General features: G+C 33.9%; 1 protein-coding gene across 4 annotated transcripts in view; it reads left to right on the top strand.

The window, feature by feature from the left end:
- LRP1B (LDL receptor related protein 1B) overlaps positions 1–19,114 on the top strand; it is a 1,898,953-nt gene that overhangs the window by 1,341,000 nt on the left and 538,839 nt on the right. For all 4 annotated transcript variants that reach the window (XM_040474969.1, XM_040474970.1, XM_040474968.1 and 1 more), the window contains exon 32: positions 2,350–2,499. In XM_040474969.1, coding sequence (XP_040330903.1) covers positions 2,350–2,499 — 150 coding nt within the window. The remainder of the gene's footprint in view (positions 1–2,349; positions 2,500–19,114) is intronic.

The following is a 19,114-nucleotide window of genomic DNA, read 5'->3' as shown; positions in this document are numbered from 1 at the left end:
CTCTGGAAAGCAGTGTGGAGGTTCCTCAGAAAATTAAAAATAGACCTACCCTATGACCCAGCAATAGCACTGCTAGGAATTTATCCAAGGGACACAGGAGTACTGATGCATAGGGGCACTTGTACCCCAATGTTCATAGCAGCACTCTCAACAATAGCCAAATTATGGAAAGAGCCTAAATGTCCATCAACTGATGAATGGATAAAGAAATTGTGGTTTATATACACTATGGAATACTACGTGGCAATGAGAAAAAATGAAATATGGCCTTTTGTAGCAACGTGGATGGAACTGGAGAGTGTGATGCTAAGTGAAATAAGCCATACAGAGAAAGACAGATACCATATGGTTTCACTCTTATGTGGATCCTGAGAAACTTAACAGGAACCCATGGGGGAGGGGAAGGAAAAAAAAAAAAAAAGAGGTTAGAGTGGGAGAGAGCCAAAGCATAAGAGACTGTTGAGAACTGAGAGCAAACTGAGGGTTGATGGGGGGTGGGAGGGAGGAGAGGGTGGGTGATGGGTATTGAGGAGGGCACCTTTTGGGATGAGCACTGGGTGTTGTATGGAAACCAATTTGACTATAAATTTCATATATAAAAAAAAATAATAATATTTGGAATACCTAGAAGAATAGGTAATTTTGCTTAGAAGGAATTCTTCATAAATGTATTTATTAATTCAGTTATTGATGAACATTTGACAAAAAAATGTTTGGAGTTATATTTTGTACCATAATCTCTAGTAAGATATTCTTCATTGCTGATTAAAGACAGAATTACGTGATTTGGATAGCTAAGTAAAAAGAAGATAAAACAGAACACATCTGAACATTGAGTGGTCTAAATCAGGAGTTTTACTAGAAAAAAAAGCACTTCTCAGGAAGTACCTATAGAATATCCAAAATTTCTCTCATAAAAAATTGAATGGTGAATCACTTTCAAACTGAAACTATTGTATCAAAGTATATAACTGGAATAGTTTTTATCTGATTATTTTACAAAGTGTTTAAAGCTAGTCATCCACAGTAGTCCTCAAAGGGAGAAAAAATCTGAAAACTTTATCCTGAAATGTCTAATTTTATTTGTTCGGTTTATTCTGAACCTTCCATACTTATATTTAGTAAAACATACCAATAAGTCAATAAATAGCTGATCTATTGTATAGATTTGTAATATTATTTCTATTTGATTAAAATTGGTCTGAAAAATCATTTCTGTTCTCCGGGTTGGGACTATTTGTAGTTGGGACTCAATGCACTAGAATTCATGTGATTCTCTCCAGGTGTTTCCTTTCCTTTTTTTTTTTTTTTTTTTCCTTTAAGTAGGGAAGGGGTGTGTGTGTGTGTGTGTGTGTGTGTGTGTGTGTGTGTGTGTGGTTCCCTTTCTTCTCTGAAGAAGATTCCAGAAATAATTTATTGCATTGTATGCTTGAGTGTATACCCACATGTGCATTTCCATAAGTAGTTGAGGGTCTTAGAGGACCAACATGTAGCCATGGTCTTATTGTTACAACATGGACCCTGAGCCTACTGATAAGCATGCAAGTAATTATGTATATGTATACTGAAAACCCTTGGCAATCAAAATATACATATCCTGAGACCTTTGAAAACGTCGAATACTACTATAACATGAAATTGACCATAAAATACAATAAAGCTAACCTACAGTGATTCACTGTGATGCGGGAATAATGGCCTTAAGCCATTGGCTTGGTGTCTTTACCAAATGGTCTGTCTCCCCATGACAGCATCTAAATTAGCCCAATTCAATTCCGTGTTTCAGTGACATTATCAATTTTTGAAATTCTTCTACTTTTGTTTCACTTCAAAAGAGTTGAAACCAACAATTTGAATCTATAACTGACTAAAGTATATTTCACTGAAAGTAGAGGGAAAATTAATAATTTCATCAATGATGCTAGTTTCTCGAAAGAGTATTATGTGTTAAAATTTTCTGAAGCAAAGTAGTATGATGAAGAGAGCCAGCACTCAATTTGGAAACAGAAACTTTCTTAAAATTTCTGTAATGTACACTTACTAACTATGGACTCGTATAGATTTCTTGACTATTCCATGTATTATTTTTCTTATTCATGAAATGAGACAGTCATTGCTTTCAGTGTCACAGGATTGTTGTGATAATCAACAGAGATAACTACTAAGTGCCTATAAAAATATATGGTTTCACAGATAGTAAAAACAGTATATTTTCCTATTAGGCAGGTCTTATATTTAAAGACAAAAATCTAAGCTTGCAACTTATTTTTCCCCCTCAAATCTAGTGCTAGGTGAACATTACTATTTAAGTGGCTACTGTTATGTTTAAGTTGTATAATTTAATTACAGGTCTATCGATAGACTATGTGGAAAACAAGCTTTACTGGATCAGTTCGGGAAATGGAACCATAAATAGATGCAACCTGGATGGTGGTAATTTAGAAGTAATAGAGTCAATGAAAGAAGAATTAACAAAAGCTACAGCCCTAACCATCATGGGTAAGTGCAATGGTTCTATAGCTAGGATGCTTCATATTGACTGGGGGTTGATTAATTATGACCTGTTAAAAGCTTAGAAAAGTTACTGCTCCATTAACACCAGAAGCACATTCAAATTACACATCTCTGAGAGAGTTTTTTGTTTTGTTTTGTTTTGTTTTTTTTAACCTTGCAAACAGACTTGTAAGATTATCCAGATTGGGACTTTGTGCTGTTACCAGTACAAACTTTACCATTATTAATTCTGGGCTGTGACTTGTATTTTTTTACGATTATTTTCTTTATTCTCATGCAGTGTTCTAAAGTATAAGGGCCTTGTATATTTGTCACAATAAAGTCAAATTTGGCTTATCTCTGCCTGTAAAGGATAGCTTGATCCACACAGATAATTCAAAAAACAAGGCCACAGAGCCCATTGACCAAAGATTGAAGTTATTCTCCCACAAATAATTCTTTCCAATTTTTAGGGATGAGTAGAGAATTTATAGATTTGAGCCTCATTTCCATTCTTTTTGCTTCAGCCTTTGGGGAAAAAAAGATGCTAACCAGAGAGACAATTAGGAAGCTAACAGGGAGGTATGGCTTTTCATAGAATAAATAATCAACTTCTATGTTGATATTGGAAGCTGATTTTTGAAGTGTGAATTTTAATTAAATAACAGTTCAAATTTTTAAAAAGGTGTAAGAGTAGATTCCATTTAAAAAAAAAAGTGCCTTTTGGTTAGAATGAATGGCTGGCTCTAAACTGGAGTTCAGGGTGGGTCGGCAGTATGAAGATTATATATTCCACATAGAATCTTAGTACTTGGGTTTGGTTACAGGAAATTAGAAAACTGATTTCATATTTGGAATTCTAAACATGATATATTCAGGATAGCATATATACAAACAGTGTGTGTATGTGTACATTCATATACATGTGTGTATGAAAGCCAATTCGAACATATATCTAAAAGGTTATTTATATAGGTGATAAATTAGGTCTTTTAAATCAATATTCCATAATCTTCACCTCTTTTATCCTTTCCCCAGAAGGAATGTTAATTATTTTTGGTTTTATTTTCACTAATGACTGTTGATGAGTATATAAAGTTTAAAAGTACATAGTTGTTAATCGAGAAAGATATGAAAATTTATTCCTTATTTAAAAAAGTGTTTTATCACCTTGACTTCAGTTAAATTTAAAATATCTTAATGAAAGTAAATGAGGTTTAGATTTGCAAAGTTTTATTTAAAACAGGAGGAGAGTGGGAAGTAAGAAAAAACATTTTAATTTTTTTTAATGTTTATTTATTATTGAGAGACAGAGAAACAGAGCATGAGCATGGGAGGGGTAGAGAGAGGGAGAGACACAGAATCTGAAGCAGGCCTCAGGCTCTGAGCTGTCAGCCATAGAGCCCCATGCGGGGCTCCAACTCACAAACCACGAGATCATGACCTGAGCTTATGTCGGACACTTAACCAACTGAGCCACCCAGGCACCCCAAGAGAAAACATCTTAAATTCAGTTCAGTTCAACATGTATTTAGAATCTTTTAAGTACAGGCAGTGTACTCGTCTCTGAAGTACAAATATAAACATGGACACTATTCTCAAACAAAACAAAATGTATATTTCTGTGAGGGAGAGAGAGAAAAGAGGATTGTTTCAACCAATCATTAATCACAAAGAATGATTCAGTTTCGGTCGCTGAGAAATGCAGGTAATAAATATAACTGCTTTTATCATAAAGTAGTGAGAATCACATGGAAATGTATGTGAATACACTTTCGAAAAAGTGGAGTTTGATACAAACTTCAAAGGTGGAATCTGGCATCACTTAATTTGATCTTTAAAACACTTCTTAATTTTACCTCCTTGGGCATTTGCAGATATCTGACATAGTGTGGAATCAGACATTTAGTAGTTTTCTTTTGCTTAAGTTTTATTCCTAAATTGTCTTCCAGCTATCATTGTCACAATTTTTTTATTGTTTCTTAGAATTAGTGTTTCTTTTCATTTATTTATTTATTAATGTTTATTTATTTTTAAGAAAGAAAGAGAGCATGAGCAGGGAAGGGGCAGAGAGAGAGGGAGACACAGAATCCAAAACAGGTTCCAGGCTCTGAGCTGTCAGCACAGAACCCTATGTAGGGCTTGAACCTACGAACATCGAGATCATGACCTGAGCCAAAGTCGGATGCTTAACCAACTGAGCCACCCAGGCACCCAGTGTTTCTTTTATAAGAGATTTTGACCAGGGGAGGAATTTAAACTTGTAAAAAAATATGTTATTTTTAATAATTTCCCAATTTTCTTTTTAGCATTTGGACATTTCCTGTACTGTTTGTATAACACGATGTTGCCATTCTTTTCATTGTGTGTGTTCAGAAGTTGCATACACACACACACACACACACACACACACACACACACACGGACTGTACCTAACAAGTAGGTTATTTTAAAGGAGAAATTTGTTTATGATTTTCTTATAAAGCAATATGGAAATGAGGTTACTTTATATTACTCAGCTTCGCCAAATTAATAAGAAAATTTTGTTTTATGTATATTTGTACATATTTTAAATACCTGGGTAAAAATAGCAGAGTTTAAATTCTGCAGCAATCCCCAAATCACCACCCACATTATGTTTTTAAAAATTGAATTCCAATATATCTTATGAAATCAACCCTAATTAGCAAATAATATAGCCAAGAAACATAATAAATTAGAGAAAACTGTTAAAATGTTATAACATTTCAAAGAACGCTGTTGATTTATTCACACACACACACACACACACACACACACACACATTGCCTCATAGAAAAATGGAAAGCTTTATAAAAGTTTCTGTTAACATGATTGGTACCCACCCTGCTGTTAGCAAATGAATACTAAACTTACAGAACTCGATGCTATGAACAAAGTCTCAAAAATGGACCAGCGTTCCCTTGTGGGAAAAGAAAATAAAGTTTTGTTCCTTGATAAAATAGAAGAGAGAAAGTTTTGGGGAAATCATAATGCCTGTGTTGTGTCAGCACTGTGAAATTGGGAATCCAACCTTAAATAAATTAAAAGTCTTATAAAAGTGAATGGCCATGCATATATACCCCTCCCTGCCACCATAATTTCATTAAATCTTAAAGAGAAAAATATAACTAAAAATATCAGTGCCTCTAGGGTCAATAATGTATTCAATGGATATATCAAAATACATCTTTAGTTGGAGGTTTAAAACTTACAGGACAATAACTTGGAAAAGCAGTCTAGGAACTTCTATTTTACAAAGTTTCCTAGTTTGGCCCTGAATTTGCCCTGCTGCTCAGATTCCCCCTTCTTTGAGAACTTCTCTTTCTCTTTGGGGATGGAAGAAAGGGTGATGACCTGTTTCCTGCTGAGGCTGAGTATTATAGTCATAATAAAAAGGCAATATAAAAATAAAACAGAAGAGCTTTACAACTTACTATCCAGGGGATTACTGATGATTATAGCTACAAATGTTTAAGAAGATATTTGCCTACAGTAATACTGAAATTACACATCTGGAAAACAAGGAAATAATTGTGCAATGAAGCTACCAGTTATATACCAGCATATACTGGCTCCTCCGACATACTACCTAAGCAATGGATGATAACTAGCTGAAAGTTTGTGCTACACTTAAATTTAGATGTGGTTTTCCTGAAACTGAATGAAAAATCTTAGACATTTCTTATCATTTTTTTCAAACCTCAAAGATTGTAAATCGTCACTATAGTTTCCAGTTTTACTTGGAATAATATATACAAAATAGACTGAAGAGAGCTTTGAAATATTGAAATCAGGTAAAAGAGAAGTTATTTGGTAATACCTATATTAAATAAAGTAATCGTTTGATGATTGATCCGAGTCCAAGACCCCAAGACCAAGATTGCTCTATCCAAGTTTCACAAACACTTTGATACTTCTTAAAAGAAGTAGAGCTTAACTTCTTTCCCTTGAGTCCTTCCTGGACCTAGTGACTCATTTCTCATGAATAAAATAAGACAAATGTGATGGTGTGTAACTTCAGAGAGAAGGTCATAAAAGGCATGAGCCTTCCTTCTTGTCCTTCCTTCCTTGGATGGCTAACTCAGGGGAAAGCCAGATGACATGTCATGAAGTCATCCACACAGCCCAATAGGAAAGTCCACACAGCAAGGGACTGAGACCTTCCACTAACAGCCATGTGAATCATACATCTTGAAAGTGGAAACTTCATTCAGTTCAGTCAAGCTTTCACATGACTATCACCCAAGCCAATGCACTACAGCAACCTCAAGAAGAGACCCTAAACTAGAACCACCCATATACCTGCTCCCAAATTCCTGATCCACAAACACTTTGTGACATAGTAAATGTTTATTGTTTTAAGATACTAGAGTTTTGGGAGTATGTATTACAATAGCAAAAGATAAGTAATTTGTATGTCATTGCATTTACAGAACTAATTCATAAACAGATTTATAAAATCCAATACTTATTTAATAGAGTCAGAATAATTGTGAATAGTAAAGCATGTCAGGTATAATAAGACATAATGTCATTTGTACAATGACTGTTTGGATGAGGACTCTTAACACATTTTTCCGTGAACTGAATGCCTGTGTTCCCGCAAATTCATACGATGAAGCTCTGATGTGATGGTATTAGGAAATAGGGACTTTGGGAAGTAATTAGGTCTTGATGATGGAGTTCCCATGAGACTGGTGCTCTTCTAAGAAGAAACCAGAGAGCTAATCTCTCCCTCAGCCATATGAGGACATAACAAGGAAGTGATGGCTGATCTTGGGCTTCTAGCATCCATAACTGTAAGAAATATATTTCTGTGTTTTGTGCCATTTAACCTATGATGTTTCTGTTATACCATTCCAAATTAGCCAAGACAATTTACCAGGTACTAGAGTTCAGCTCACTAGCCTATTAACTTGGAACATCAAATTCTTCCCCATTAAAAAAAAAAAAAAAAAAAAAAATATATATATATATATATATATATATATATATATATATATAATAATGACCTTGTCAATTGTCTTTCACAAACTGTCAGAGTCAACAAAAACAATAATAACTGCTTTCAAATACAATAGCTGGCAGATCTAAAGTTATATCTGCTACTTATTTGTCTTAGATATTTTTCTCAATATTTAGCCATTCTTTTTATGGAAATTTTCTTTCATAAATATACTTCAGTTTCATGAAATAATGATACTCTAGAACATTTTCTTACATGATTTTTAGATGGTTAGTGCTATAACATAGTGTTCAGTCAGCTCTGCTATATTTAACTATTGATTACCTAGATGCAGAGCTTTTTTTGTTTATCTGTATTCAGCTTTCCTCATAACTTTGGGCATTTTCCTGATCATTAACGCCTGCAGGAGATAGTGAGGTAAACTTAAATTAATCAAGTTGCCATTCAATTTTAAGTGCCTTTGTGAAGAGAAGGAAGAGGTTGAAACTATTGACTAAAATTAGGGTTTGTGAGTTATTTATGGATTATATTTAACATACTATTCCTTTTCATCGTCAGCATATGCAGTTTGAGAGCAGAGTCTATATATTGTGTTCACATTGAAGAGAAAGTTAGAAAAATCAATTTGCGGTACTGAGAGAAAAGACACACATTAAACAAATGAACTGGCAGAAACAGGTTTATTGGTATTTGGAGAAAATTAAGATGGAATTCAGGAAATAGTAGGATGGTGACTAATCTGCATTTTGTATTTTTTTGGGGGGGGGCATGCAAGATATGGGCCTAATGGACCACAGATTTAAAATAGAAGTGAGGGTTAGGGAACTTAGGCAAACTAGAAGAAATCTGTATGTCTATATAAAAAATCCTTGGCATTTGTGGATTTAATGGTCAGCATCTTATTTAATCACAGGCTGATCTTGATATAGTCCATTAAAATGTATGTGGAGTTATTTGTCAAGCTTTTATATGGCAAGAGTTTGAGTTCTGGGCACTCCAAGAGGTATAACCTTGAACTTAAAACCCCACCCCACACTCTTAAGAGCTATTTATTGATTGTTCTTTGTTACTCCACTGTATGTGCAGTTCATCTCATTGAGATTCAATTGTGCATCTAGTTTTTGTTTTGTTTTATGATGCCATATGACTTTTGGAAACTGTATTTACAAATGAGAATACCAAAGTTAATATTGCATGTTCTCCTTGAATACTGTCTGAAAGATCTTCCTCTGCCCTATAGTCCTTCTAGCTGGACATGGAATCAAATTGAATGAGACAGAGTAACAGGAGAAAACCAAACTTAATAGGCATATGCACAAGGAGTCCACACAGACATGAAGTTCCAAAGACAATGAGGCAATATGAAACTTACATGAACTAGGGAGAGGGATAGGGGCCTGAGGATACAAAGGGGAGGAAGCTTGTTAGGAATAAGGGAATAGGAGATGTTTAGGGAAACCAGATTGCTCTACTATTGCAGATATGTTTTTTAGGTAGTAATCTCGTCTCATTACAGTCTCTCATTTCCAATGTAAATTTAGGCAGTTGTGTGGGAGGCAAAAAACTTTTCCTGAATTTGCTGGGTTTTGATTACTTTTAATTCAAAATAATATTTATGTCAAACTGGTCCATCGTGGGTCAGCCTGCCCTGGGCCTCTATAATGTCAATGCATAAATACAAAATAGGTAAGTAGTCTTTACCGTGTGATTAAATCATCAACTTCTAGAATTTAATGTAAGAAATCATTAAAGTTATTATATTTATCCATTTAAAAAGTGTGCTTTTGATATCTACTATTCACTAACCAGCTATGGATCTGGGACATTTACTAAACTGTGGTCCTTTATTTTCTATTCTGCAAAATATGAGCTGGGACCATATGAGCTACAAGATCTTAAAAACCTTGTATGATTTTATTGCTCATGGGTTGATCCAAGGCACAAGAAATAGTTTAAAATAAACTGTTAATTAATTGGAAGCAATACTTGAGAGACAACAAAACTTTTGAATAAAAATAATATTTTCTTGTGAAATTATGCTAATCAGAGTTCATATTAATGTATTCTGGATGTGAAGCAAAAATATTCTATTTTGACTTTTACTTGAGAATTCAATGGATGTTTACAACATAGAATTGCTTAGATTACTTGTCTTAGAATAGGTTTATACTTTTTATAACTAAGTAGCAGTCTCCAATACCCATCTAATCTTACAATCACTTGCAAAACTTGGTAACTTCTCTTTAAAATAAAAGAAAGATTGAATCACAGGTAAAGGCAAAAAAAAAAATCTTTATTCATTTTCTATGAATACTTAAGCTCTCTCAGCTGAATTTTTCTGTTCTCAATCACAGTTAAATATACTATTGATCTGTTTCAAGTAGCACTTTGCCAGAATAAGCTTAATATGTAAATATTAGAAGGATATTGAATGTTGGCTACTGTTAGGATCAAGAAAGGAGAAGAAAAAAGCATGTTCCATGTACATTTTCAGTCCCCTATCAAAAACAAACTCAGCCCTATAATGAGTAAAAAGTTGGCTTCTCACTTCTGTTGATTTGGTTATACACACATTTGTTTTAAGTAGGCGTTAACAAAATAAATGAATCGTTTGCTTTTTAGGGAGCCCTTGAAAGGCTTTAACAAATATAACTCCTAACGACATTTGATTATACTTTTCATAGGCTCACTTCACAGATTTGAGGTCATCATAATAGCTTCTATGGAGATTCCCAGTACATGGATGGTTTGTCTTGGGAAAGCCAAGGTTGACAGATTAAAATGCTTCCAGCACCATCTGAGTATCAGAGAAGGTCATATTTATTTGCTTAAGAATGAAAACAGTGTAAATATTGTTGGGGATGTAGATGTTTCCAATGTTCCCACAAGAGATTCTACAAAAAAACAGTTACAATGTCCTGTCTCTCTGCTGACTGAGGAAATGCTAAACTAACGGCAAAAAGAATTAGTCTTTACCTACTGATTTCTCTGTTTTTTGATGTTTTTTTTTTTTAACACATCTGTATTCTTTTCTGCAAAATATCACCTGGTGTAATGACTGATGTTAGGATTTATTAAAAATAAAGCGTATCTTTTAAGTGGCCAACTCCTGATTTCAGCTCAGGTCATCATCTCATAGTTAGTGAGATTGAGCCCCACATCAGGTTCTATGCTGACCGTTCTCAGCCTGCTTGGGATTCTCTCCGTCCCATCCTCTCTCTATCCCTCCCCTGTGTGTGTTCTCTCTCTGTCTCTCAAAATAAATGAATAAACATTAAAAAAATAAAGCATAGGGGCGCCTGGGTGGCGCAGTCGGTTGAGCGTCCGACTTCAGCCAGGTCACGATCTCGTGCTCCGTGAGTTCGAGCCCCGCGTCGGGCTCTGGGCTGATGGCTCAGAGCCTGGAGCCTGTTTCGGATTCTGTGTCTCCCTCTCTCTCTGCCCCTCCCCCGTTCATGCTCTGTCTCTCTCTGTCCCAAAAATAAATAAAAACGTTGAAAAAAAAATTAAAAAAATAAAATAAAATAAAATAAAATAAAATAAAACATAGATTATCTAGCACTTAGTTTGCATAAGTGTTATGAATTTCCTCAGATGTATAATATACCTCATAAATAACGATAGAAATGTGAAAAGATATATATGTACAATAAATAATTGGCTTGCAGAAATCATGAAAAGCCCCTTTTATTTCTGCTTTACTTCCTGAAATAAATTATTGTGGCAGGTTCTCATGGCATCTATGAGATATTATTAATGATAGCAAGTGACAGGCTACAAGTGTGGTACGTTTGTCTTGCTATGATCTTAAGGCTAAGCACTCACAGATTCAAAATACAATTTAGTTTAGAAGGATCCTATATGTTGTCTTCTTATGATAAGGCGACAAGTCTGATGACTTAAGAATTCTTGACTTTAATAATCCACCTTAAGGAGTCATTTCCTGTTTTGTACAAGGCAAGTCCACTTTACATGTTGTCAAATGCAGGGTTTTGTTTGTTTTGTTTTTAAATCAAAGCTTGCCAAATATTTCTCTCCCTCTGACTGTGAAAAAAGCTAAACCTTAGGTTTAAACAAGTCCTTGCTTCTTGTGAAAAAATTGTCCTCCCTTTCTTCCTTTCCTTCTTTCTTTTAATCCTCTATCCCTTTCTCTGTCCCTTGAGTTCAGTCTTCTTCTATTACTGATACCTATGCCCCTTTATTTGTTTTGTTGCTTGTTTGTTGGTCTGTTGGCTTTTCTTTCACAGTCTAGCTAGGTACTTCACAACTTTTGTTTGGGCTACTGCAATGGCCCCTTAACCTTTTTTTCACGTTCTGAATCTCCAGTCTCCAAACTACCAAGACCTCCTATGTTCATACCAGCTGTGGTGCCACCTACTTCACTATAACATTTCAGGGGCTGAAAAGCACTCACAGCTTAAACTCCTTTTCATTCACCAAAAGTTGTCTGTCAGGGCATTATTAGTTTCACCTTAGAGAGTCAATAAGATTTGTTAAAACCCAAAGTATTATTAGTCCCACCTTATAGAAAAAGAAATTTAGGGTCAATGGGATTTGTGAAAATTCATTCCCCTGGGACTCAGCTCAGCTCCTGACTCAAGTTAAGTGCTGTTTCCACCTCCAGGAAAAGCCTTCCTGGTCATAACTTGATGTTTCGTGTGATGCACCTCTACTCCTGCTTCTGATATTCAGCTGCGATACATCCAGGAAAACTTTGCCTATATTTGACTACACCTTACTTCTTTCTTTTCTTTTAAACCTTGTTTATTTATCTTGAGGAGAGAGAGAGAGATAGAGAAAGAAAGAAAGTGAGAGTGCAATCTGGGCAGGGGCAGAAAGAGAATCCCAAGCAGGCTCCATGCTGTCAGCCCAGGGCCAGACAAAGCAGCTGGATCTCACGAATCATGAGATCATGATGTGAGCCAAAATGGAGAGTTAGATGCTAAACCAACTGAGCCACCCAGGGGCCCCAATGCCCTACTTATTTCTATTTGTCTTTCTATTTCTTGCTCCTGTACGAATTTCCATATTTATCATCTACCCTAATGGGCGAAATGCCGCCCATCAAGGCCCACTTCAATTTTTACCTCAGTGTGATTTGAAATTTTTCTCTCTTTTGAACCCCTTTGTATTTTCCGAATGTAGTAGAATATATATATATATATATATATATATATATATTTGTGTGTATATATATATATATATATATATATATATATAGTTGTTTCTAATGTGTGAATCTGTCTCACTTCTCCATAATTTGGGACATTTTATTCATATATGCATCATTCATGATACACAGCAAGATGCTTTACACTGAGTACATTTCAATAAGTAGTAATAGATTGTATGAATAAATAAAACAATGACCATTTACATGCAAAAACATCTGCCACAGCAATCAAAATATATTTTCAAAGCATGCATGTTTATGCAGAATGATCGCAACCATAAGTCTAATATAGAATTTAAATATGTATTGAAATAAACTTTAAAAGAAAATACTTTATAATATAATGATTTGAATTGGAAAGGGAAAAATGAGTAATAAGATAAAGGTGTAAAATATAGTCAATGATTTCTGGCACATAATATATATATATACATATGCATATAGAAATGTGAGAAAGAAGGGTTATATTGGATTGTGTTTGTTCTCAAAGAAACTAAACAGCTTAATGGAAGAAGAAAATTAAATACAAACACACACAAATAAAAGACTTCCAAAATGAAACAAAAACTTTAGTGTTTGGAATGTTTTAGGCTCTTAAAGGTAGTCTCTCACAGCTGGGTCTAACAGCATTATTCTCGTTAATAATAATAATAATTGACAGTCTAAATAAATAAAGCATCCTAGTATTTAATTTACAAGTCTTACCTCATGTAATTCTCACAGCAATCTCTAGAGACAGGTAGCATTGGCCCTGTTTATTCAAGAGGTCTCAGCAGAGTCTCAGCTAGCTTAAATTAATCACTCAGGGTTACCTAGTTAATAAATAGTGTAGCAAGCTTTCTAGTCCATCATTCCTAGACTTTAATGTCTGTGTTTCTTCTAGGAATTTGTCCTGTAGACGTAGTTACCCTAAGATCTATGTACACTGAGATGTGTATAAGAATATAATTTGAAATTGTAGTGAATACAAAAGTGAGGGGGAAAAGCTGTATATCTATTATAAAGGACTAGCCAAATGAATCATGAAATATCTGTACAGTGAAATACAGTGCAGCTATTAAATATGGGGTACATCTATATATTGATTTGAACTATTACCCAAGATATATATTTTAATTATAATAGCTAGGACCAAAAAGTCTGTGGAGATTGCTCCAATATTTATTATATGTATGCATTTCTTCACTTAAAAATACAAATTTAGATATGTTTTTAAATCATATTTTTGTCCATTTTGCTGCACTGTTTATTTCAGTAACTATTATTTATAGAGCATCTACTCTCTAAATGTACACATACTAGTGCTAATAGGCATGGTACCAATGCAAAGAATATATCAGGACTGCAGTGTTACTGCTGGAAACAATGTGGAGTGTCCACGGTCAAAGCTGGGTTCTTTAACATAATTCTAACTTCAAAGTTAGAGCTCTTTTCACTATGCCAGTTATTCTCAACCCAAGGCAATTTTGTCCACCAGGGAACATTTGGGAATGTGTGCAGCATAATGCACACACAACTGCTAGGTAGAGAGGTTGCTGCTCTCACTCTAGTGGGTATAAAACAGGGGTACTGGTACACATCTTATAGACACAGTGTAGCCCCCTGTATTTGGCTCAACATTCCATCCTGCTGAGGTTAAGAAACCTCTATATCAAAAACATTCCTTGCATATTCTCTCTTTTAAATGTAACAATGAAAAAGGACTTTGGATTTGTGTATCTTAGGTTTATACTTATGTTGATCTTATCTATTGTGTATTATGCAGGCAGTAATTTATTTGTCCCAACTTTGATTCATTACTCATTCAACAATTCATCAAGTGACTATTATGAGCCAGGCACTAATTTAGGTACAAGGAATACAACAGAGCTTACAGCAGGTAACGAATCCATCATTAAGGGGCTGCTATCCCCAGTGGGAGAAAACAAGTATATAAGCAACTGCACTACTGAAATAAAGTTTGTCAGGTGGTGAAAGGTACTAATGGAGAAAAATTCACCTGGGGCATAAGAATGAGGAGTGCAGAATTGAGCTGAGAGGAAGGAGCCAGAAAAATTACAATTTTAAGTAGAGAGGTCGTGGCAATTTTTACTAGGAAATGACAGTTGAACAAAAATCTGAAGCGAGTGAGTCATTCAGGAATCTGGGGGAAGCACATGTAAGGCAGAAAGAACAGGAAGTGCAAATTGACTATTTGACCATATTTGTGAAAACCTGTTGCTTTTAGATGGGGAGCCCAAAACATTTTTTTAATGCTTAGGCATGCAATTTACTTTCCCACTCCATGAAATTTTATTCTGCTTAATTAAAAAATACTTGATATTACATTTGCTACCACTAAAGCAATTTACCAAAATAGAATACATAGTTAACTTATGCTTATAGTATGAGCTAGAAGTAGTAATTTACAGTAACTTCTGTAAAGGAAAGATTTTAGCTTTCATGTTTAAGAAATTCTTAATGATGACGAAATCAGCTCTGCTGCATGTGTTTTCTTTATTTCCAATTTATTACATAAAATGTTACTATTAATAACTATGCATTTTAATAGGAAAGAAGAGAAATTTCTAGTAAATGTGATTCTTTCAAGCTGTTCTAGTTAATGTTTATGGAAATTAAAAAAAAACATTAAATCAATCATATGAAGAAAACAATAGTTACTTAGAACACTTAACTTTGAGGAACTCTTAGTTTGTTGCTTTAATTTCAGAGGTTTTAAAATTAAAAGCTTTAATGATTTATATTTTTTTTGGAATTGTTTTTATGTCACTTAAACTTATCCAGGGTTAGAAAGAATATTAACTTATTTAAAAAAAAAAGATTGAATTTTTTTGAGAGAATGATTTCTAGACACCAGATCATATATTTATAAAATATTACTCAGAAAGAATTCATGAAAAATGGAAGATAATATTTGAAAATGATGCTTTTAGTTAAGGATCATTAAAACAGATCAGAAAAATTACCCCAGTTGCTATCTCAAGGGTTGAAAAAATGTGAATGCTCTTAGACATATGAATGATCATCAGTGCACTTGTATTAGATGTTTACATAATTATTGTGCTTATACTTGAATTATGTAAGCGTATTCCACTTAAAAATATCAGTAATGGAAAGCTGAACAAACAACATATCATTTAAAAAGATTCAAATGATATTCTGTTTACTTAAAAATTGTGTTTACATCTACTTTTCAGAAAAAGATCCAGTGACTTGTTACACTTATATTGCATCTCTATCTGTAATTTGACATATGGAAACCAGTTTATTTTAAATGCACTATAACTATGCTATATATTTAAAGTAATTCTCCTTTCAAATCATACTTTTCAAAAAGGGGTAAGATACGTTTTAGAGTACACCGAGCAATGTCACTTAGTGTAAAGAACTTCAAATATATCCACCTAAATTTTCTAAGCCATCAGTCTTCTAATTGCCATAACACTATTCATTAAAGTAATGGTAATATATGAAATATATCCAGGCAGTTTGCCCAGCACTAAGTATAGTACATAGTTGTCTTCTCTAAGTACTCAAACCACCATTAATGAAAACTAATAGCCCATCAAAATTTACATTAAAAGTACTACTAGAAATCTCCAAAGGACTATATGTGATACTATTCCAGCAATTTTTGTCACCTTAAATTGCTGTGTTCCAATATGTTGCTCTTCTTAATGCTAATTACCTAACAGAATGGATAAATACTACAATTGCAAAGTACATCATAGTACTATTTTTGTAACTAGATTATAATTAGTGATCAGAGAATGGTCTCGTTAACATAAATGGTGTAATTAAATCATCTCAGCTTTACCATACTTAAAAGCATTAAATAGTGATTGTCTCCCCTTTGTAAACTATTAAAGGTTAATTTTTCTGGAATCATTTTTCAGGAAAAATAAATTTACATTGTTCATATTTATAGCATTAAAAAAGTGTATTTGAAAATGCATATTTTTTAGTAGAGGCATAATTCTCTATATTGCCCCATGTCTTCTCTTTCATTTAAAAAGAAGAAAGTGTTTAGACTAGAAAAAGGCGTATTTTAGATTTATAATAGATTTTTGAGTTAATATGATTACAACAGCAGTGTAATGAATCTTGAAAATTAATCAAGAGAACCAAAGAGGTGATTCCACAAGTCTGCCACTATTACTACATGTATTATCTCATGTGGGATGTAATACATAACTTGGAATCATAGTAAGATTTGGTGAATATTATTCACTTAAACTGTAGTTAAACAATAGGATTTGAGCCTTTTTTGCTATTTGGCAATTTTGTTCAACTCAAATTAGACTTAGATGGCATTTGATCACAAAGGATTTTCTGGGACCGTCTATACCTAGATTTAGGTAAATGAAAACCAAAATATTGTATCTGGGCATCAGTATGTTTAAATTTCTCTCCCCCCCCCCTTTATAATTAGCATTAGCACAATTTCATTATAATATGAAGAGAATATTATGCATTACAAAGTTAAAATAAATGTCCTCATTAATTTAATTCTAATTAATAGTGTTCCATAATTAAAACTATAACCATTCAAGGAATATCCTGAGTAGTATGGGGAAAAAATGAAAGAGCATAAATCATGTGCACCTTTTAAAAATACTGTGCTTTTAAATTTTCAAATTATGTGTAAAATTGTTCCATGGAGCTTACAATATAGATGTAGCAAAGATAGAAAATACTCAAAAAGGCCAGTGATGAGATTATTTTGTCCTGAATTGACTCCAAATGAGATTATATGTGGGAGGAAAAAAGACTGTAATCGTGGAATAGAGGTAAGAGCTTTGCCTAAAAGATGTGATGAGATTTAGAACGATAGGTAGGTGACCCAGAAACCTTTAAAAGAGAACTCTTTAGTTAGTGTAGTAGCAGTACAAAAATAATACATGTGGCATAGTAAGATCTGCTAAGATTTGAATTTGGAAGAAAAATAAATTGTTGTTGTTGTTGTTGTTTATTTGTTTTTTACGGATGATTTGACCTTGTCATCACCACGATTGCCTTTAATGGAGGCAAAAATATAAAAGACCTCTTAAGTTGGCATATTTCTTATATTTCCATCGATAAACAAAATACATAATAGCTTTTTTTTATAGAAAGTAGGAATAAAATATAGTTTCAGTAAAATTTCAAAATTATTTAACCATGTTTTATTATTTGAAAATTTAGGGTAGCCTGGGTAGCTCAGTTGGTTTAACCTCTGACTTTAGCTCAGGTCATGATCTCCAGGTTCATCTGTTTGAGCCCCTGCTGGGCTGTGTGCTGCCAGCTCAGAGCCTAGAGCCTGCTTTGGATTCTGTGTCTCCCTCTCTCTCTGCCTGTCTGCTGTTCACGCTCTGTCTCTCCCCTTCTCTCTCTCTCTCTCTCTCTCTCTCTCTCTCTCTTTCTCTCTCTCTCTCTCTCTGTCTCTGTCTGTCTCTCTCTCAAAAATAAATAAACATAAGAAATAAGTATCCCTTTAAAAAAAGTTATTTGGACAACCAGCCCCCTTGAGAGATGTATTTCCTTTTTTGAAACAGTTAATACACCTCCAAATCATTTTCCATGCAAATTAGATCTAAGCATTAATATATGTGTGTACTTTGTGTGCATATGTGTGTGTGTGTGTGTGTGTGTGTGTATTTTTTTTTTTTTTCTCATGATACTGTGCCATCTAGATTTGTTCCTGGGAATTCTGGTGTGAGAAATCTAGTCAAAGTTGAAGATTACTTGGTGTAGAATGACAAAAATCACCTCTCCAGATCATCTTTTTTCCTAAAAAACATTTGTATCAATAAGGTGACAATTTTTTCTTTCAATCCCAAATGTATGATAAATGTATTATTTTCAAATTCAGAATTATATTTCTTTTTCAGAAACATTGTGATTTATTTCAAAAATAGAGTCCTTATCTAGTAGTTCTCTAGATACAAAAATGAGGGCATAAGAAAATGATCACATAAGGGTACTCATTCTGAACTTCTCCATAAAGGGCACATGCATTCTTCTTCACTTTGTAATTTATATTTAAAATATGACATTTATGATTTAATAAATTATAAAATAAATAATTATAGAATGATTTTTACTTTACAAAACATTTTTTTTTAATTTTCTATTTCAAGAGCATGCTCCAGCTGGCAAATATCTATCTCATCCAACTCAGTTGAAAGTATTGAGTTGCAGTCACATAATATTTTGCTGATTATGTAAATGGGCAATTTTTTCCCCTGATATGTGCCATAACATGGAGGTTTTTACATGTTTTTATTTTATTTTAATTTTTTTTAACGTTTATTTTTGAGACAGAGAGACAGAGCATGAACAGGGGAGGGGCAGAGAGAGGGAGACACAGAATCTGAAACAGGCTCCAGTCTCTGAGCGGTCAGCACAGAGCCCAACGCGGGGCTCGAAATCAAGGACCATGAGATCATGACCTGAGCTGAAGTCGGACACTTAACTGACTG

The sequence above is a fragment of the Herpailurus yagouaroundi genome, unplaced genomic scaffold (genome assembly GCF_014898765.1).
Source record: "Herpailurus yagouaroundi ecotype Mexico unplaced genomic scaffold, PumYag 140, whole genome shotgun sequence".
NCBI lineage: Eukaryota > Metazoa > Chordata > Mammalia > Carnivora > Felidae > Herpailurus > Herpailurus yagouaroundi.
The sequence above is the reverse complement of the archived record's forward strand: the minus strand, read 5'-3'. Positions and strand labels throughout refer to the sequence as shown.